This window comes from Siphateles boraxobius, unplaced genomic scaffold (assembly GCF_051911475.1).
Source record: "Siphateles boraxobius isolate OS27281-9 unplaced genomic scaffold, OSU_SipBor_1 106, whole genome shotgun sequence".
Classification (NCBI taxonomy): Eukaryota; Metazoa; Chordata; class Actinopteri; order Cypriniformes; family Leuciscidae; genus Siphateles; species Siphateles boraxobius.
In genome coordinates this window covers 920,386-939,916 of record NW_027508707.1, presented here as the reverse complement: position 1 = coordinate 939,916, position 19,531 = coordinate 920,386, and the positions used below count along the sequence as shown (strand labels likewise).

Genomic DNA, 19,531 nt, shown 5'->3' with positions numbered 1-19,531 from the left:
ATGTCTGATACTTTTTTTTAACGATTACATTTGTAATGATTATTTTATTCCTGATAATATAGCCACATCAAACTCAAATTCACGGATTCATGGTACCTTATTTCATGCTGTAACAGTTGAATTTTAAACTTCCATTTTGTAGCTAAGCAGTAAATATACATTATTATATCACTTGTTAAATGGTTATTTAATAATTAAATTCAGTCCTGCATGAACAGATTCGGTTTGTTTGCAAATTCGATTTGCGCTCACGCGCTCTGTTCACGCACGCGACTTCGGGTGCGCGTGCGTGCATATTAGTGATTCGAATCGAAAAAGCGTCATTCTGGCGCTCAGGTGTCCGACTCCCATCAGAGCGCATCCTCAATATCCAGCACCCATGCGGCTGAACACCATCAACCCGTTAGTGCTGGTGCTGAGGATAATGAGATGCCAATGGGAAAGAGGAGGAGGATGGAGAGTTTTGTGAAGCTTCATTACTGTGACTGGAGCGGCATCATCTCAGACCAGAAAACTGCACCGATAATTGAGAGAAGAGCTGAGGGTAAATCAAATGACCATTGGAGAATATTACTGGAGTGTCATTAATTACCATATATGACCACACCATATTATATCTGAAGTTTGATCAAGTCAATAATCTGATTTATTTTTTATTCCAAGACGTCATGACATATTTAAACAAGGATTGTTTAAAAACTAAAACCTTTTAACAGAAGAATAGCCTTAATATGAGTATCCAATGTTTAATAATTATAATTATTAGCTTGAAACATGCTTTTGTTTGATATTCCCTGCCATTAGATCAGAATGGTGTCCAGTCCAGTGCCTGTGCTGCAGAGGATCATGGTCTTCAGGAAGCTGTATCCAGTGGTGTTGAAGATCAGCAGGTCCAGCTCCAGCTCCAGTCCATCACAGTCCGGCACTTCTCCAGGAATGGTTTAAGGTATTGGCCCTATAAGCTACAAATGAATTTGAATATATATTAACATTTGGAAGATTTTGACACCTTTTGTGCATTTGTTTTAAATGTTCTTTGTTTATTGTGATATGGGAAGAAATCAAGGTCAAATCTCTTGTATGTGCTCTATGTATACCATCAGCCTGTTAGTGAGGAAAGTGCTAGTCATGAGAGACAGAGGAAGAAGAGTAGTTGTGTAGATCTGCTCTCTCTTCACTGGAGTTCTGGAGAGCATCTCTCTCTTCACAGCAGTGGCTCAGGTCAGGCTCAGAAAGTGGAGGATCAGACCACTGCAACCATTAGTGAGAGACACGCTGAGGGTAAATCCAGTGACCAGTTGAGAATGTGGAAATGCTCTGTTTATTAGTGCTCTGTACATCATAACGTCTACATCATTTTCAGCTAGATATGAGTATCCATTATTGGAAAAGTGTCATTCATAGGAACTTAATTAATTAAGGGAATTGTTCTGTTCCCTTGGATGAAGTGCCATTAATTACCATACGTCACAAATTCACTACTATATCAAAATCCAAAAGTTTGATCAAATTTATGATTTTTTCCAGGACTTGTCTTAAATACTTAAACAGAACTTTTATTTTTTTATACTTTTTAAATCAGAGGATCATGGTCTTCAGGGAGCTGTATCCAGTGGTGTTGAAGATCAGCAGGTTCAAACCCCTTCAGCTCCAGTCCATCACAGTCCAGTCCGTCCAGCACCAGCTCACAACAACAGAGTGGACGTGACAACTGAGGGTGAGTTTACGGCCATGACCTCAAACATTAAACTCACTGCTGTCCATGACACTAAAATGAATCATCTTTTTGCAGACGACATTTTGAGCCGGTATGAAATGGGCAGAATGCTTGGTGAGGGATCATTCGGCTCTGTTTATGAAGGGAAACGCTTGGAGGACGGCCTTGAGGTATCGCCATTTTCTTACAATATTTAGCCAACAAATTATTTTGTCTCACTATATCCATTTCAAGTCTTTTTGTGGATATTTTCCCACTATTTACTGCATTTGACATGTTAGAAATGTAACAATTTATTTATTTATTTTTTGTTGATCAGGTGGCAGTGAAAATTGCCAGAAAGCCGCAGAACATGAAATACATCTACATTGTAAGTAGGCTACACTCACTATGTGTTTTTCAAATTAAAATATGTAAACATAATGACAACACCTTCATATAACAATGATCTTTGTTCCAGCCTGGTCATCCCGCACGGTTCCCATTAGAGGTCGGCCTATTAACCCTTGCTAATAGCGGCCCCAAAGTCTCAGAGATCATTGAGCTGCTGGACTGGCAGGACCAGCCTGACCGATATATCATGGTCTTGGAGCGTCCCTCACCCTGTGAAGATCTGTTGGATTTCTGGAACGGTCACGAAGGCATCCTGAATGAGGACACAGCACGGTTTATTATGGCGCAGGCAACAATGGCGGCTCAAATGTACTGTCGCCGTGGAGTGTTTCACCGGGATATTAAGCTGGAGAACCTGCTGATCAACACAGAAACTCTTGAGGTCAAACTGATTGACTTCGGGTGCGGGGATCTCCTGCAGGAATCTGGCTATGAACGATTCTGTGGCATGAATTATGAATCAAACCTGTAGTTTGGGACTTAAGTTCTAGTGATTAGTTCAATCGGTGTCATATAAACCATATCTCACATTTGAGTCAGCATTTTTAAAAATTCAAAACACCAAATATTTTTACCACATGCTATGGTATTTCATGCTATGGTACTTACCCATCAGACAACTCTTTTTCCTGCAGGCACTCTAGACTACCGCCCGCCTGAGTCCTGCACAGAGGGCAAGTACCACGGGAAACCAGCGACTGTGTGGTCTCTGGGAGTGCTCTTATTCCTGCTGGTGTGTGGACGCTTTCCAGAAGCAAGAGACAGGCAAATGATGGATGAAGACATCTGGTCTGAGCCGGGCTTGTCCAACGGTAAGATGGCATTCATCACAACAAAGAAGACCAACTGTCATTTAAATCATACAAAACAAAGAAATTTTAAAAAAGTAACACCAAAAGATAGATATTGCATAATACAAGCATTTTTTTTCTGATTTTCTGACCGTACTTTATAGAATAGTCGAATCTTACAGCTTAACACAAAGACAGCAGGTGTAAAGTTGAAGGTAATAATCTGACTCACTTCTGTCGTTCTGCACAGAATGCTGCCTCCTGATCCGATCCCTCCTGAAGGAAAGCCCAAGACAACGCATTTATTTGAGGAAAATCCTTGAATGGTTTAAGGTAATGAGCCTAAGATCAGCTACAAATGATTTTGAAGACTATATTCACTTTTCATTTTAAAGATTTTAAAAATGTTTTCTTCTAATTGTAATCTATGACTGTAACCTTTTGTGTTTGCTTGTTTCAGGTCAAAGAATAAGAAATGAAGAGGAAGTTCCTGTGAAAGCTGCTTCTGCCACGGCCCTCTCCAAAGATCCTGCACCGGATCCACAGAGTCTCCAGTCTTCGGCTGTTTCCTCCTTCTGCTGTGCATCTAACAGCTGATATGAGGCTCGCACAATGCTTTAGATACTTTGTCCGGCTCCTTGTTTCGAGGAAGGAATATTTTCATCTTGCAGTATTTGGTGACCACTAGTGATGTGACATTTGAACCGAGGCGTCGAAGCTTGTGTCGAGAAAAAATGGGCGTGCCAGATGAAGCCGCGATTCGAGGCTTGTGTTGTTAACGTGAAAATCACGTGACCAATGACAAACGAGGCCTCGGTTTGTGTGGATACGTCATCGGTTCTGTCTGAGTGTCACTACGGATAAAGGGGATTCGAAACTCGCGCCACCTTGTGGGTGTTGTTAGGAGTAGTAGAAGCAGTTGTAGTAGTGTCAGAGAGTCAAATATCTCTCATTGTTATTGTCGTTATTGAGTCATATACAGTATGTGTTAGGGCTATATATTATTACATTATATCAGGTTAGAATATGTATATTATTATTATTAATTATAGTAGCTATCTTATAGTCTTGTTATATTAATAAGATGAGATTATTTTGATTTTTGGATCTGGACTGCTTTTTGTTTTGGATCGCCCTTTTGGATTTGTTTTCTTTTTGCGACTCTTCCTTTTTCCTGGTAATGGAGCCAGCTAGAAAGAGGAGATCCTCCCCTGTCTGGGCTCAAAAGGAGCATCAGTATCCCCATTTATACCAACTGGCACTGGATTTTTTATGTTCCTCTGCATCCTCTGTTCCTTGTGAAAGGACATTTTCCAAGGCTGGAGAGGTTCTGTCCAAGAAGAGGAATCGTCTAAACCCCAACACACTTGAAAAAATTCTGTTTCTCAATAAAAATCTATTGTTATCCTTCCTTCACCCACCCCAAACTGCAGTGTTGCAGTTTGCTCCTCTAAATCCCCAGTCCCATAAACACAACACTGCACTAAATCTAGTAACAGTTCACTGCACAAAACACCCCAGAAACCATTCTTAACTTTTTTCCACCCCAGACTATTCTGTTGCAGTTTACTTTATTACACTCCCTCCACCATAAGCACTGCACGCAACACAGTGTCACTTTTGTTTTTCACTATCCAAACAATTTATGAATAATTAATTAACTGTGTGTGTGTGGCAGTTGTCTTTGCACAAGTAAATTCAGACAGAGAAAGATAGGCTACATATTTTATTTTATACCCAGGCAATGGACAAATGTCTGCTCAGGTCTCTTTATTGTTGCAAATGAAAGGTTACAGACATTAACAGTGAGAAGAAAATAAATAAATAAATAAATGAAACAGAACGGGGTGGGTAGTGGCTTTATATGGACATCATAAGTCTGCTCAGGTCATTGGTCCAGAATTAATTAATTTGTCTGCTATTCTTTGCACAGTAGCTAGGTGTCACTAGTGAGCAATGCTGAATGAAGCTTCGAGTAATGAACCTCTGGGTGAAGCAATGGGCTGCGAGTTCTCAGTGTTTCAGGAAGCCTCATTTTGCCATCACTAGTGACCACACATGAAAATGCAATGTAGATAGTGTAAATGCTATTACAAATCTGTTATTTGCTCCCGCTCAAATAGTTTTGACTGAGGGCAAAGTTAAGTTTTATAACTTTATATTTTTATTTAACCTTTGAACTTTGACTGAATTGTTGGCTTGTCTGTTTGCTATTCTACAAACTTTAAAATGTTTGTATAATGACTGTTATTGTTCATTAACTATTATTGTTCAATAAATAATATTTTATATAAACAATATTGGCGTACCTGATTTTGAGAAATAGTATGTGTGTTAGACCGCTTAACACTGTGATTGCTATCAGGATATGAGGAGACTTTCAACCAGCATAAGGAGCAATAATAGATTAATAATAAAGTATTCATTAATTTTAGCTTTTTGTATAATAAAGAAGCAAAACTTACATCCTTAAAAAAACAAAGAGAAACCCAGAAGTACATTGCAGTGAATAAAATTAGAAAATTCGTCCCAAAAGAGTTGTGTGTTAGGACAATCCCAGAAGATATGAGGAGCAGTTTCATCAGGAGCTCCACAGAAAGAACAAAGTGTCTATATCTGACTTGAACCTTTACAAAAAAGCTTTAGCAGGGTAAAATTTGTGTAATAATTTGAATTCACAGTTATTTATTTCAAAGGCAGAGTCCAAACTTTTTTCCAATCAATATGTTCAACCAAATTAATCCAATATGATGGAACTGTTACAAGCTCCTTTTGAAAGAGAGATATAATTCTATAATTACGTGATGAAGGATGTGACGAAACGCACAGTTTTCCTACTGGGAGTTCAAATGGTTTTTTATCTGTGACTGTGTTGTAATGATATAGAATTTGAATGTGATTTTATGATTATTTTGCTCTGTCCCATGTACAGCACTGTGGTCAACTGTGGTTGTATTAATATGTGCTTTATAAATAAACTGAACATTGAACAAGAGTATCTTTCACTCTGTCCCCAGCATTTCAGCCAAGCAAAAGGTTCAAGTTAACGTGCTCCTTTAAAGCTGAGAATTTGGGCTTGGATAAACATTCACATCGTTACCGTTCTGCAAAAGGGAATACCAGCATCTCAAAGGACTGTCTCTTCAAGCCTTTTCCCAGGTTCGGCCATTGTTGCTTATAGGCTCTGATCATCAGCACTTGATCATCCCCATGGAGCCAGTGTGCTTCGGTTCAAATTCAAAATTCAATTTTAAAGCAGTGAAATCAATTACATACCACTGTATGAACTGTAAGAGTAAATGTAGGCCTAAGTAAAAAAAAAACTGTAACTGAGTAACTGTATTTGGTACTTTAACAAATAAAATCGAGTAGAAATAATTGGGGGAAAACATCCAAAAAAAACCCCAATATTTATGATAAATATTAACTGTTTTTATTTACGAGTAATATAAACTTTTTTATTTCGTCTATACCTTTGTAAAATATTTTGTATTTTCTTTTCATATTCCTTTCTCGAAACTTAAATCCCAAGGGAAGACACCCTAATGTTAGCTAGCTAGTTAACTCAGCACAGCATTGCTTGGAAATAATGAAGGTTCTTTGTTCTAATATAAATTATAATCATATGCATCTATAGATATATAATCACATATCATTATAGATTATAACTAAACTATATACTTGTTAACCTAAAGTAGACAACATTTTTAAAAAGCTGATGAGAGTTGTAATGTGGCCTATGGAACACTATGGCGTATGGACTACTATGACCTTATGTTAGCCTACATTTTCTGCATGATACACTAAAGTTAATCAATACACTGATTAAAAGAAAACTTACTTTGAAATGCTAAAGTAGGTCTTGTGCATTTGTATGGCCCATAAACTGAGATCCAAGAAACCTTGTTTGAACACAGTCACTTAACCAATATCGCACATGAAGGTCCAGTTGCTTCCTTTTTATTGTCTGGTTCAGGGTCTCGTCCAGGCCCGGTTCTACGGCCTGCTAAGCACCCTCAAACAAAAGTGAAAGCACCCTCAGATTAAATTTTTAATAGCACATATGTAAACGAGATAGAAACACAGACGGATTTCACACTCATACATATAATACACAAAATAAATCCATTAACACGATTTTTCAAATTTTCAAGATCATTATGCTTTCATCTTTAATTGGTTGTGTCCTTTCACGATCATCATACGCATAGGTGAAGCTATCTCTTTAATTGCCCACTTTGCTTGCGTGTATGCTTCCCGCTCAGGAAATTCGTTAGCTGACTTTCTGAGACAGGGCTTAAGGTAGCCTAAAAATATTAATTGTCCATTTTTAATCATGGACATACGAAATTGGCTCAAGAAAGCTCAAACATCTACATCACAAAGTAACACCGCCTGGCGATGACAGCAGCGAACCCCGCCATCGACCTCTGGGTTATGGGCCCAGCACGCTATCACTGCGCCACTCTGCTGTAAGAAAAGTTGAGAAGAAAGGTTTTCCATAACCCAGAAAAAGTTGAGAGAAAGGTTTCGATACAAATAGCCCTGGGTTGTGGGGCCAGCACGCTTCCGCTGTACCACTCTGCTTATGACAAGAGGCTCGACATACCCTACTGTTTTCAAAATGACTTGGGTTTAGGCACACTTAAAGAGCTCTTCTGTCATCAATTAGAACAGGTGAAAAATGTGTTCTTGCACACAGCTGAAGCAACTTTTCTTCAAGTAGGAACACAGCATGTATATAGTGCAACTGGTCTTAGCAGAGGATGGTTTCGATCCATCGACCTCTGGGTTATGGGCCCAGCACGCTTCCGCTGCGCCACTCTGTTCCCTGTAGCAAGTTTGCAATACCCATACCTTTTCGAAAGGACTTGCATTTCGGCACATTTGCAGAGCTTTACTGTCATCAGTTAGAACAGGTGAAAAATGCGAGTGTTTTAGCACAAAGCTGAGGCAACTTTTCTTCAAGTAGGAACACAGCATGCATATAGTGATGGTGTTCTTAACAGAGGATGGTTTCGATCCATCGACCTCTAGGTTATGGGCCAAGCACGCTTCCGCTGCGCCACTCTGCTCCTATATTAAGATTGCAATACCCATACCTTTTTGAAAGGACTTGCGTTTCGGCACACTTGAATAGGTCTTCTGTCAACAATTAGAATAGGTGAAAAATTCAGAGGGTTTTAGCACACAGCTGAGGCAACTTTTCTTCAAGTAAGAACCAGGCATTTATATAAGTAAAGTGTTCTTAGCAGAGGATGGTTTCAATCCATCGACCTCTGGGTTGTGAGCCCAGCACGCTTCCGCTGCGCCACTCTGCTTATGACAACAAGCTTCAGTGACAACAACAGCATTGGCATATAAACAAGGCCAGCAGACAAAGTAATCCGGGTGAACGAATACTTCGACAGGCTAGTGGGGCATGACTCGCTTGCCATGCTAATTGTTCATCTTATTCAGGTGGCTTAGTCAATGAGGGGTTTGAACAGGGCATACACACAAACACACAGATTTTCTGAGTAGACGCGAGGGATGTGGAAGTTGCTCGTTTTCTTCGGAATAAAACATGTACATAAGTAAAGGAGCCTTAGCAGAGAAAGGTTTCGATCCATCTAGCTCTGGGTTGTGGGGCCAGCACGCTTCCGCTGCGCCACTCTGCTTACGACAACTGGCTCGACATACCCTACTGTTTTCAAAATGACTTTGGTTTAGGCACACTTGAAGAGCACTTCTGTCATCAATTAGAACAGGTGAAAAATGCATAGTGTTTTAGCACATAGCTGAAGCAACTTTTCTTCAAGTAGTAACACAGCATGTATATAGCGAAAGTCATCTTAGCAGAGGACGGCTTCGACCCATCGACCTCAGGGTTATGGGCCCAGAATGCTTCCGCTGCTCCACTCTTCTCCCTGTAACAAGTTTGCAATACCCATACCTTTTCGAAAGGACTTGTGTTTCATTACATTTGAAGAGCTCTTCTGTCATCAATTAGTACAGGTGAAAAAGGCAGAAGGTTTTTCGTACACATCTGAGGCAACTTTTCTTCAAGTAAGAACAGAGTATTTATATAAGGAACGTGTTCTTAGCAGAGGATGGTTTCGATCCAGTTACCTCTGGGTTATGGGCCCTGCACGCTTCCGCTGCGCCACTCTACTCCTCTAATAAGCTTGCAATACCCATACCTTTTCGAAAGGACTTGTGTTTTGGGCACACTTGAAGAGCTCTTCTGTCAACAATTAGAACAGGTGAAAAAAGCAGAGTGTTTTAGCACACAGCTAATGCAACTTTTCTTCAAGTAGGAACACAGCATGTATATAGTGAAATCGGTCTTAGCAGAGGATGGTTTCGATCCATCAACCTCTGGGTTATGGGCCCAGCGCGCTGCCACTGCGCCACTCTGCTCCTATAATAAGCTTGCATAACTCCCATACTTTTTCGAAAGGACTTGTGTTTCGGCACACTTGAAGAGCTCTTCTGTCAACAATTAGAACAGGTGAAATATTCAGAGGGTTTTAGCACATAGCTGAGGCAACTTTTCTTCAAGTAAGAACAGAGCATTTATATAAGGAAAGTGTTCTTAGAGAGGATGGTTTCGATCCATCGACCTCTGTGTTAAGGGCACAGCACGCTTCCGCTGCGCCACTCTGCTTATGAAAACAGGCTTGACATACCCTACTGTTTTCAAAATGACTTGGGTTTAGGCACACTTGAAGAGCTTTTCTGTCATCAATTAGAACAGGTGAAAAATGCAGAATGTTTTAGCACACAGCTGATGCAACTTTTCTTCAAGTAGGAACACAGCATGTATATAGTGAAAGTGGTCTTAGCAGAGGATGGTTCTGATCCATCGACCTCTGGGTTATGGGCCCAGCACGCTTCCGCCGCGCCACTCTGCTCCATGTAACAAGTTTGCAATACCCATACCTTTTCAAAAGGACTTGCGTTTCGGCAGATTTGAAGAGCTCTTCTGTCATCAATTAGAACAGGTGAAAAATGCATAGGGTTTTTCGTACACAGCTGAGGCAACTTTTCTTCAAGTAAGAACAGAGCATTTAAATAAGGAAAGTGTTCTTAGCAGAGGGTGGTTTCGATCCATCGACCTCTGGGTTATAGGCCCAGCACGCTTCCGCTTTGCCACTCTGCACCATGTAACAAGTTTGCAATACCCATACCTTTTCAAAAGGACTTGCGTTTCGGCAGATTTGAAGAGCTCTTCTGTCATCAATTAGAACAGGTGAAAAATTTAGAGGGTTTTAGCACATAGCTGAGGCAACTTTTCTTCAAGTAAGAACAGAGCATTTAAATAAGGAAAGGGTTCTTAGTAGAGGATGGTTTCGATCCATCGACCTTGAAGTGGTTTCAATTGTTGTGAAAAATAACTTCGCAGAGATCTTTAATGCCAGGAATAATTAGACTTTATTTTCGAACGCCGTTCCGTTCCATAGAACGGCGCTCTAACTCTCTGGCCCTCCGGCCCTCTGGCCTTCCAGCGCGCGCCCGAGTGTATTTTGGTTCAGAGTTATATACATACATCTTCTTCCATAGAAGGTAACACACCCTATAGATAGTTTTGGGTAAATATCTCATACCATGTGACTTCTCAGAATAGAATTGACATTCAGGGTCTTTTTACAGAAGGCCTTGCAGCTTTCAAAGTCACATAGACAGAGTCCTATTAGAGGAAATTCATACAAGAAATAATTGTCCAAATATATAGATTAATTACTTAGTTTCTAAATAATAAAATCTTCAACAACCTCTGGGTTATGGGCCCAGCATGCTTCCGCTGGGCCACTCTGCTCCCTGTAACAAGTTTGCAATACCCATTCCTGTTCAAAAAGACATGTGTTTTGGCACACTTGGAGAGCTCTTCTGTCAACAATTAGAACAGGTGCAAAATGCAGAGGGTTTTTCGTACACAGCTGAGGCAACTTTTCTTCAAGTAAGAACAGAGCATTTATATAAGGAAAGTGTTCTTTGCAGAGGATGCTTTCGATCCATTGACCTCTGGGTTATGGGCCCAGCACACTTCCGCTGTGCCACTCTGCTGTAAACCACCCCAAATGGGACTTGAACCCACATTCCCTGGCTTAGGAGGCAAGTGCCTTATCCATTAAGCCACTGGGGCTGTCAAATACCTGTGCTCATGTACCCCCATTGCTTTGTCTTCAGTGACAACAACAGCATTGGCATTTAAAGAAGGCCAGCAGACAAAGTAATCCGGATGAACGAATACTTCGACAGACTAGTGGGGCATGACTCTCTAGCCCTACTAATTGTTCATCTTATTCAGGTGGCTTAGTCAATGAGGGGTTTGAACAGGGCATAGACAAAAACACACAGATTTTCTGAACAAATGCGAGGGATGTGGAAGTTGCTCTTTATTTGGAATAAAACATGTACATAAGTAAAGGAGCCTTAGCAGAGAAAGGTTTCGATCCATCTAGCCCTGGGTTGTGGGGCCAGCACGCTTCCGCTGCTCCAATCTGCTGTAAACCACCCCAGATGGGACTCGAACCCACAATCCCTAGTTTAGGAGGACACACAAACACACAGATTTTCTGAACAAATGCGAGGGATGTAGAGGTTGCTCTTTATTTGGAATAAAACATGTACATAAGTAAAGGAGCCTTAGCAGAGAAAGGTTTCGATACAAATAGCCATTGGTTGTGGGGACAGCACGCTTCTGCTGCACCACAATGCTTACGACAACAGGCTCGACATACCCTACTGTTTTCAAAAGGACTTGGGTTTAGGCACACTTGAAGAGCTCTTCTGTCATCAATTAGAACAGGTGAAAAATGCAGAGTTTTTTAAAAGATTCGTCGATGACGAAGTCAGAAGGGACGCTGGCGTTGTTTGTTCACCGCTTCTCCGTCCGAAAATCCTTGTGGCATCAATTGTTGCTATTTAACCAGGCTATACAGTATGTTTATTGACCAGCACTACTATGTCCAGTAAATATAACGAGTGTAAACTTTATGGATGCGTTTGTACGGATTTCACCGATTCCAGCTGTTATCAACTTACCAGTCTGCCTTCGCCCGGAGCTTTTCCTGTGTCTGTGTGTCCCTTCCTACCATCGAGAGGTTCCTGACCAGGCTGTTGCTGAGGTCTGCGGGATTCTGTTGTGTCTGGCGGCTCTCCTCTGCTCAGCACGGGCGCTGAGGCCGGACACGAGGCCGTTTTCCGCGAGTGGCATGATGTTTGAGTATTCCATCACCCAACTGAGGAGTTTCAACAACTGCAACGTTCCATCATGCATACCAGTTATTAAACAACTTGGATTGCTTCGCCGGCCACGCTACACTCACAGGAGCTGCGGCAGAAGGTTTGTTTTCTGGGTTTGTTGTCTGATCACGGCATTCCATCCCTCTGGTCTGGCGCACGCCATGTCACACTTCCAACACGTCATCAGGGCACTACCCTTTCTAGAATAAGTAACGCTGGAGTTTCCATGGCAACGCTGTGCACGGATCGGGAGGGAAAATGTGGAGTGGATCTCAGTCTACTCCGGCCAATACAGAGACACACTGCTCCATCTACCATCACGATTGAACTGTTCAATGCATAATCCATCACAAATAAATCCTGCCTTATACAGGAACATATTCTGGATAAATGTCTGGATTTGGTGTGCCTTACAGAAACTTGGCACAAACCAGATGTTTTCTCTGTTTTAAATGAGACCTGTTCTCCTGGTTACTGTTACCTACAGAAAGCCCGTAATACAGGGCGCGGCGGTGGTCTGGCTGTCATCCACCGAAGTGATCTGGGCCTGTCCCACATCACCATGCCCGAGCCATCTTTTTTTGAATACCTCGCTTTTAAGTGCAAGCCTCCTCTCTCCACAACAATATTTCTCATTTATCGGCCACCCAGAACGAACCCGTCTTTCATCCCAGAAATGTCTAACCTTCTGTCAATACTCTGTACTATGTCTGCCAATATCATAGTTCTTGGAGATATGAATATCCATGTCAACTCCCCACCTGTCGTTTTGCAGCAGAATTCCTTCAATTACTGGACTGTTTTAATCTAACTCAACTTGTCGATGTCCCCACTCACACTAGGGGACACATACTCGATCTAGTTATTACAAACTCTGACCATCTCAGCCATCTTCTGGTTTATGATCTGGGCATCTCTGACCACAAGGTCCTTTCTATGATGATGTCTTCACCGTCCGCTCTCATCAAGCCTAAGCGCCAAATCTGCTTTAGAAATCTAAAAAACATGGACTCAGATTCATTGGCATCCGACCTTCAGCATCTTCTCTCTGTTAACTGCTCACCAGTCATGGACCCTGTGGACTACTACAAAAAAATACTCAAGAGCCTCCTAGATATCCACGCACCAGTAAAAACTAGAACAGTGACCTTCTCCCGAACAGCCCCCTGGTACACCAGTGAGCTACGGAAAATGAAGGCATCTGGGCGGGCCATTGAGCGGAGATATAATGCCACTGGTCTCACTGTCCACCAACAAGCTTTTTGGAAACTCCAAAAGAAATACTCTAAGTCGCTAATAAAGGCATAGTTGTCATTCTACTCTAATATCATCAAAAACAGTCCCGGAAACTCAAAGCAGCTCTTCTCCACCATTAATCGTCTTCTAAAACCACAGACCCACTCATTCACGCAAAACACAGAAGAACACTGCAATAACTTACTGGACTTTTTCAAAACTAAAATAGATTCAATCCGCTCTTCCATTCATGGATCCTCAAACCAATCTGCCCCATCTGTACACTCATAGCTTGCAATCGCCCAGCCCCTGAAATGCTTTCCAAAACTCTCGAATCAGGAGGTTGAGATGATCATCAAAAGGATGAAACCCACTGGCTGTGCTCTCGACCCTTTTCCTACTGCTCTTGTCAAAGCAAACTTCGTTATTCTAAGCCCTCTCATTACCACTGTAATAAACCAGTCTATCCTGTCCGGCATTGTTCCATCTGCACTTAAAACCGCCATAATCAGACCACTTCTGAAAAAACCCACTCTTGCTCCTGATATATTATCAAACTATAGGCCAATTTCAAATCTTCCTTTCATCTCAAAAGTCTTGGAAAAAGTTGGGGACCATCTCCAGGACCACCTCAAAAACAACCACCTATTTGAAAAGTTCCAATCTGGTTTCCGCACAGCTCGAACAGAAGCTTGCACAGAAACAGCGCTTGTCAGAGTCACAAATGACCTACGAATGGCAGCTGATGCTGGCTCAGCTTCCCTTCTCATACTGCTCGACCTGTCCTCTGCTTTCGACATTGTGGACCATGGCATTCTACTCGATCGGCTGCATCAAACCACTGGACTTACTGAAATTGCCCTGGACTGGTTCAATTCATATCTGACGGACAGAAAAGAGTAAATTTCGCTTGGAAAATCAAGGTCCCGGGAACGAACATACCCCTTTTCCACCAAAAAAGAACTTGTTCAGAACTGGTGCTTGTTCAAAGTTGGTTCAACTTGCGAACCTTCTCAGAACCTGTTTGTTTTTCCACTGACTAGAGCGCCCAGCGAACAACGTTGTTACGTCACTGTGTACGTCGCCAAACGTCTTAGCTAGAAACGCTTGCAAGTACAACATTACTTTGGGATTATCTCTAACTCGTGTACCAAGAAAGCTTTAAAAACAACTGAAATATGTAAGTATTTTAATCTTTTCCTTTGATATGTAATCTTTTCTGATTAGTTATGTACCTGTCAGATATAGCCAAGTAGTAAGGCACAAGGACAAAGGATTTCCAACAAAAAAATGGGTTTTATTTTACCCCCCCAAAAAAGAAATGTTCCCAATTAAAGGATACAAAATAAATCAACTTGTTCTAACAAATAATCTAGCTAGACTTAAATAAACTAAAGTAAACAAAACAAATTTTAACACAATATAACGAAAACTAAGGAGAACTGAACAGAACAAAAATTACCCCCCAACTGAGACATCAAACAGGTATTTATCACAGACGGTGAGCTCACTTTAAACAAGACAGGGGAAAGCATACAATCAACAATTTATAAATCAACAAATTAGTTACAAGTTAACTAATCAAAGTAAATAGAGTAACTAACAAGCAATATAAGAATACAAACCAACAAATGTTAAATAGAAATAAATGTGAACCAATCAAAAACATATTTTTCATTTTCTTCTGTCCCCCATGACATAGCATCTAGTTGGTATCGGTAAGCGGAATGCTCAGACCATAAATATTTACTGCTGCACGCGCCTCAGCCCTTTGTCAGTCAAGGCCGTGATGACAGAAAGACGCACACCTGCAGCCAACGCCATTCATCCAACCTCCATGCCACGGTAACTTAAACTCAAATAGAAACAATGATAAGGAAACAGACACAGTACAACGCAAGCCAGTAAGTGTGCACTCCAAACCAACGGACAAAGTACTAACATGTATAAATAAAGCTTTTGCAAATTTGTCAAACAAAATCTGTGTAGTGATTTTATTATACCTGAACCTTAAATCCTATACTATAATAAACGGAAATATAACTGAATGATAAAGAGAAAGAAAATATGCTCCAGATTAATATTTCCCGCTACTGTTCGAGGCAAGTACTGGTCTTCCCATTCCTCCTCCTCCTTCACATGCCGAATCATCATCACTTGCGCTCTCTGCTCAGGTCGGGATACCCACTTCTTCAAAAGGTTTACATGAAGTACTCAGCTAGCACGATCTTGCCCTGGAATAACCACTTCATACGTGGTGGGACCTAGCTGGTTCTTGATCTCGAAGGGGCCCTGCCACTTTGCCAACAGTTTACTCCCCTGACTTGGCAGCATCACAAGTACCCTTTTCTCCAACCACAAAGCCTCTTTCCCGTGCCGATTGGTCGTACCATGTTTTTTGGTGGATCATCTGGGCACCCTCTATCAGGTGGGTTTGAGCCAAAGTCCTCATTTTCTCCAGACGTTCCCTCATTTGCACGACATAAGACACAATGTTAATAGGCTCACTCTTTCCCTGGTCTCCTTCCCAGACTTCTTTAAGTAGTGTCAGAGGTCCCCGAACTTCATGACCGTATAAGAGCTCAAACGGAGAAAACCCGGTAGAAGCCTGGGGTACTTCTCTATAAGCAAAAAGAAGATAAGGGAGCCATTGGTCCCAGTCCCGGCCAGTATCACCAACAAATTTCCGCAGCATTTGTTTCAATGTCTGATTAAGTCGTTCTGTGAGCCCATCAGTTTGAGGATGGTAAGGTGTTGTACGCAAACTCTTAATACCCAGCAACTGGTAGACCTGTTTCTAGAGATTGGACATGAAATTGGTCCCTTGGTCAGTGAGAATTTCCGCTGGCAGCCCGACTCTGAAAAAGAACTGGACTAGACAAGTTGCAACATATTTGGCTTTGACAGACTTTAAAGGAAATACCTCCGGGTACCTCGTAGCATAGTTGGTGATCACCAGTAGAAACCGGTTCCCCGCACCGCTCTTTTCCACCGGGCCCAAGACATCCATGCCCAGCCATTCGAATGGTGTACTGATTACGGGAAGGGGCTGAAGGGGCACTCTTGATGGACGTTTGATGGATACTTTTTGACAATCAGGGCAACTTTTACAGTACTGGGCAACATCCACTTCCAAGCCGGGCCAATAAAAGTGTCTTTTGATACGTGCAGAGGTTTTCTTTTTCCCTAGGTGGCCAGCCCAGGGAATGGAATGACTCAGGTGAAGGACAACCTCTCGAATATCCTACGGAACCACCAGCTGTTTTACCAGTCCGATCTGGCGGTAAAGTATGCCCTGTTCAAATACAAAATGCTCACCCTGGTCATTAGTGGGTCCCTCCCCTGTGATCTCCTGGTTTGCTTTCTGTAGGCAAACAGCAAGACTACCATCTTTTTGCTGTAATGCAATTATGTTAGTAGGCAGCTGGACATGTGTGGTTAGATTGCATGTGCTCTCTACGGGCAATTGGGAGGCATTATACTCAAGCTTTGCTCGTCTCTTTTGACGTCTAGATGTTCTTGATTTTGAAAAAAAGACACAAGACAGGGGCTTGTGTCTTTTTTTTCTTTCCGTTTATTTGTTCTATATTGTGACTGTTTTCTTCTTTGCTTACATAATGTTTTCAATAAAAAAATAAAATAAAAAAAAGCTAGAAACGCTTGCGCAAACTTCAAGCATAACAATTACATTGGCGGACTACATCGTGTTTCTGCAACTGTTTCTCCTGGCTTTGCGGTCAGAAAAGATATTTAGAACACATCTAAACCCGCCCCAAGCCCCCGACATAAGCATGACGTGGTAAAAGAACGGTTCTAGTCCAGCAAAGAGTTGGTGCCGCTTTGGAACCAGTTTTCCTGGCCGGGAACCGGTTCTTTGGCTGTCGAAACACAAAGAACTGGTTCGCGAGTAGGCACCGGCTCCGAAGCGGCTCTCAAAATGCTTTGGTGGAAAAGGGGTAACAGTTACCTGCGGAGTACCTCAGGGGTCGGTTCTTGGCCCTATTCTCTTTATCACTTATATCCTGCCACTCGGACATGTCATCAGCCGCCATGGAGTGTCTTTTCACTGCTACGCCGACGACACACAACTGTACATGAAATCTGACCCACAACCAACTGCAGCACTGCCAACATCATCTCCGTCTCCAACACTCACTGCCTGTCTCGAGGAGATAAAGGTGTGGATGAAACAGAATTTTCACCAACTAAACAGTTCCAAAACTGAAGCAATTCTCATTGGCACCACGCACTAAATTCAGTCATCCTCACTTTCCGGTATAACTATCTCTGGCCAAGATATCCCCCTTTCCACAACAGTTACCAATCTCGGTGTGAGATTTGATCCACAACTCACCTTTGAAGTCCACATCAAGAATCTCTGTAAGATCTCCTTTCATCATCTCAGAAACATCACAAAACTCTGTTCTACACTTACCTTAGCTGATGCTGAGAAACTGGTCCACGCCTTCGTTTCCTCTAGACTGGATTACTGTAACGCTCTTCTCATCGGGATCCCCAACAAGACTCTGCAAAAGGTGCAGTACGTCCAGAACAGCGCTGCTAGGATCCTGATGAGAGTGCGAAAGTATGAACACATCACTCCCATCCTCCACAAACTTCACTGGCTTCCCGTGTCTGCTAGGATCGAATATAAGGTTTCACTTCTCACTCACCAATGCATCTATGGAAACGCACCCCCCTACCTAAAATAACTACTTACCCCTGTTTCTACAGCATGATACCTCCGATCACAAAACTCAAACCGCCTCTTAATACCAAAAACTAAACTCTGCACAATGGGCGATCGTGCTTTTTGCTCTGCCGCTCACCGGATTTGGAATGCCCTCCCGGACCATCTGAGGTCACCACTGACCATCGAGACTTTTAAAAATGGACTAAAGACATTACTTTTTAGCAGATCTTATGAATTTTAAAAATGTCTAGATATTGTTCTTAGGATCAGACCTGTAGCACTTTGAGGTTTTTTACTTAAAATATAAAGTGCTCTTACAATTAAAATGTATTATTAGTGTTTTAGCACACTCCCGCTGCGCAACTCTGCTGTAAACCAGGGAGGCCAGTGCCTTATCCATCAGGCCACTGCGGCTGTCAAATATCTCTGCTCATGTGCCCCAATTGTTTTAGCTTCAGTGACAACAACAGCATTGGCATATAAACAAGGCCAGCAGACAAAGTAATCCAGGTGAACGAATACTTCGACAGGCTAGTGGGCCATGACTCGCTTGCCCTGCTAATTGTTCATCTTATTCAGGTGGCTTAGTCAATGAAGGGTTTGAACAGGGCATACACACAAACACAGAGATTGTGGAAGTTGCTCTTTATTTGGAATAAAACTTGTACATAAGTAAAGGAGCATTAGTAGAGAAAGGTTTCGATCCATCTAGCCCTGGGTTGTGGGGCCAGCACGCTTCCGCTACGCCACTCTGCTTACAACAACTGGCTTGACATACCCTACTGTTTTCAAAATGACTTGGGTTTAGGCACACTTGAAGAGCACTTCTGTCATCAATTAGGTGAAACCGGTGAAAAATGCAGAGTGTTTTAGCACACAGCTGAGTCTACTTTTCTTCAATTGGGAACACAGCATGTATATAATGAAAGTGTTTTTAGCAGAGGATGGTTTCGATCCATCGACCTCTTGGCCTAGCACGCTCCCGCTGTGCCACTCTGCTCCTATAATAAACTTGCAATACCCATACCTTTGCAAAAGGACTTGTGTTTCGGCAGATTTGAAGAACTCTTCTGTCATCAATTAGAACAGGTGAAAAAGGCAGAGGGTTTTTCGTACACGGCTGAGGCAACTTTTCTTCAAGTCAGAACAGAGCATTTATATAAGGAAAGTGTTCTTAGCAGAGAATGGTTTCGATCCATCAACCTCTGGGGCCAGCACGCTTCCGCTGCGCCACTCTGCTCCCTGTAACAAGTTTGCAATACCCATACCTTTTCAAAAGGACTTGCGTTTCGGCAGATTTGAAAAGCTCTTCTGTCATCAATTAGAAAAGGTGAAAAATGCATAGTGTTTTAGCACACAGCTGAGGCAACTTTTCTTCAAGTCAGAACACAGGATGTATGTAGTGAAATTGGTGTTAGCAGAGGATGGTTTCGATCCATCGATCTCTGGGTTATGGGCCCAGCACGCTTC

The 19,531-nt window shown here is 42.0% G+C and overlaps 1 protein-coding gene across 1 annotated transcript; it reads left to right on the top strand.

Annotated features, from left to right (window-relative positions):
* Window positions 1-339: 339 nt before the first annotated feature.
* LOC143755255 (serine/threonine-protein kinase pim-2-like) lies at window positions 340-18,544 on the top strand. The gene is made up of 11 exons (XM_077247099.1): window positions 340-544; window positions 805-890; window positions 1,633-1,717; window positions 1,793-1,887; window positions 2,037-2,087; window positions 2,178-2,553; window positions 2,746-2,922; window positions 3,152-3,234; window positions 16,559-16,656; window positions 17,774-17,953; window positions 18,514-18,544. Exons 1-11 carry the CDS (start codon window positions 430-432, stop codon window positions 18,542-18,544), a joined length of 1,377 nt encoding a protein of 458 aa, XP_077103214.1. The 5' UTR covers window positions 340-429.
* Window positions 18,545-19,531: the final 987 nt, after the last annotated feature.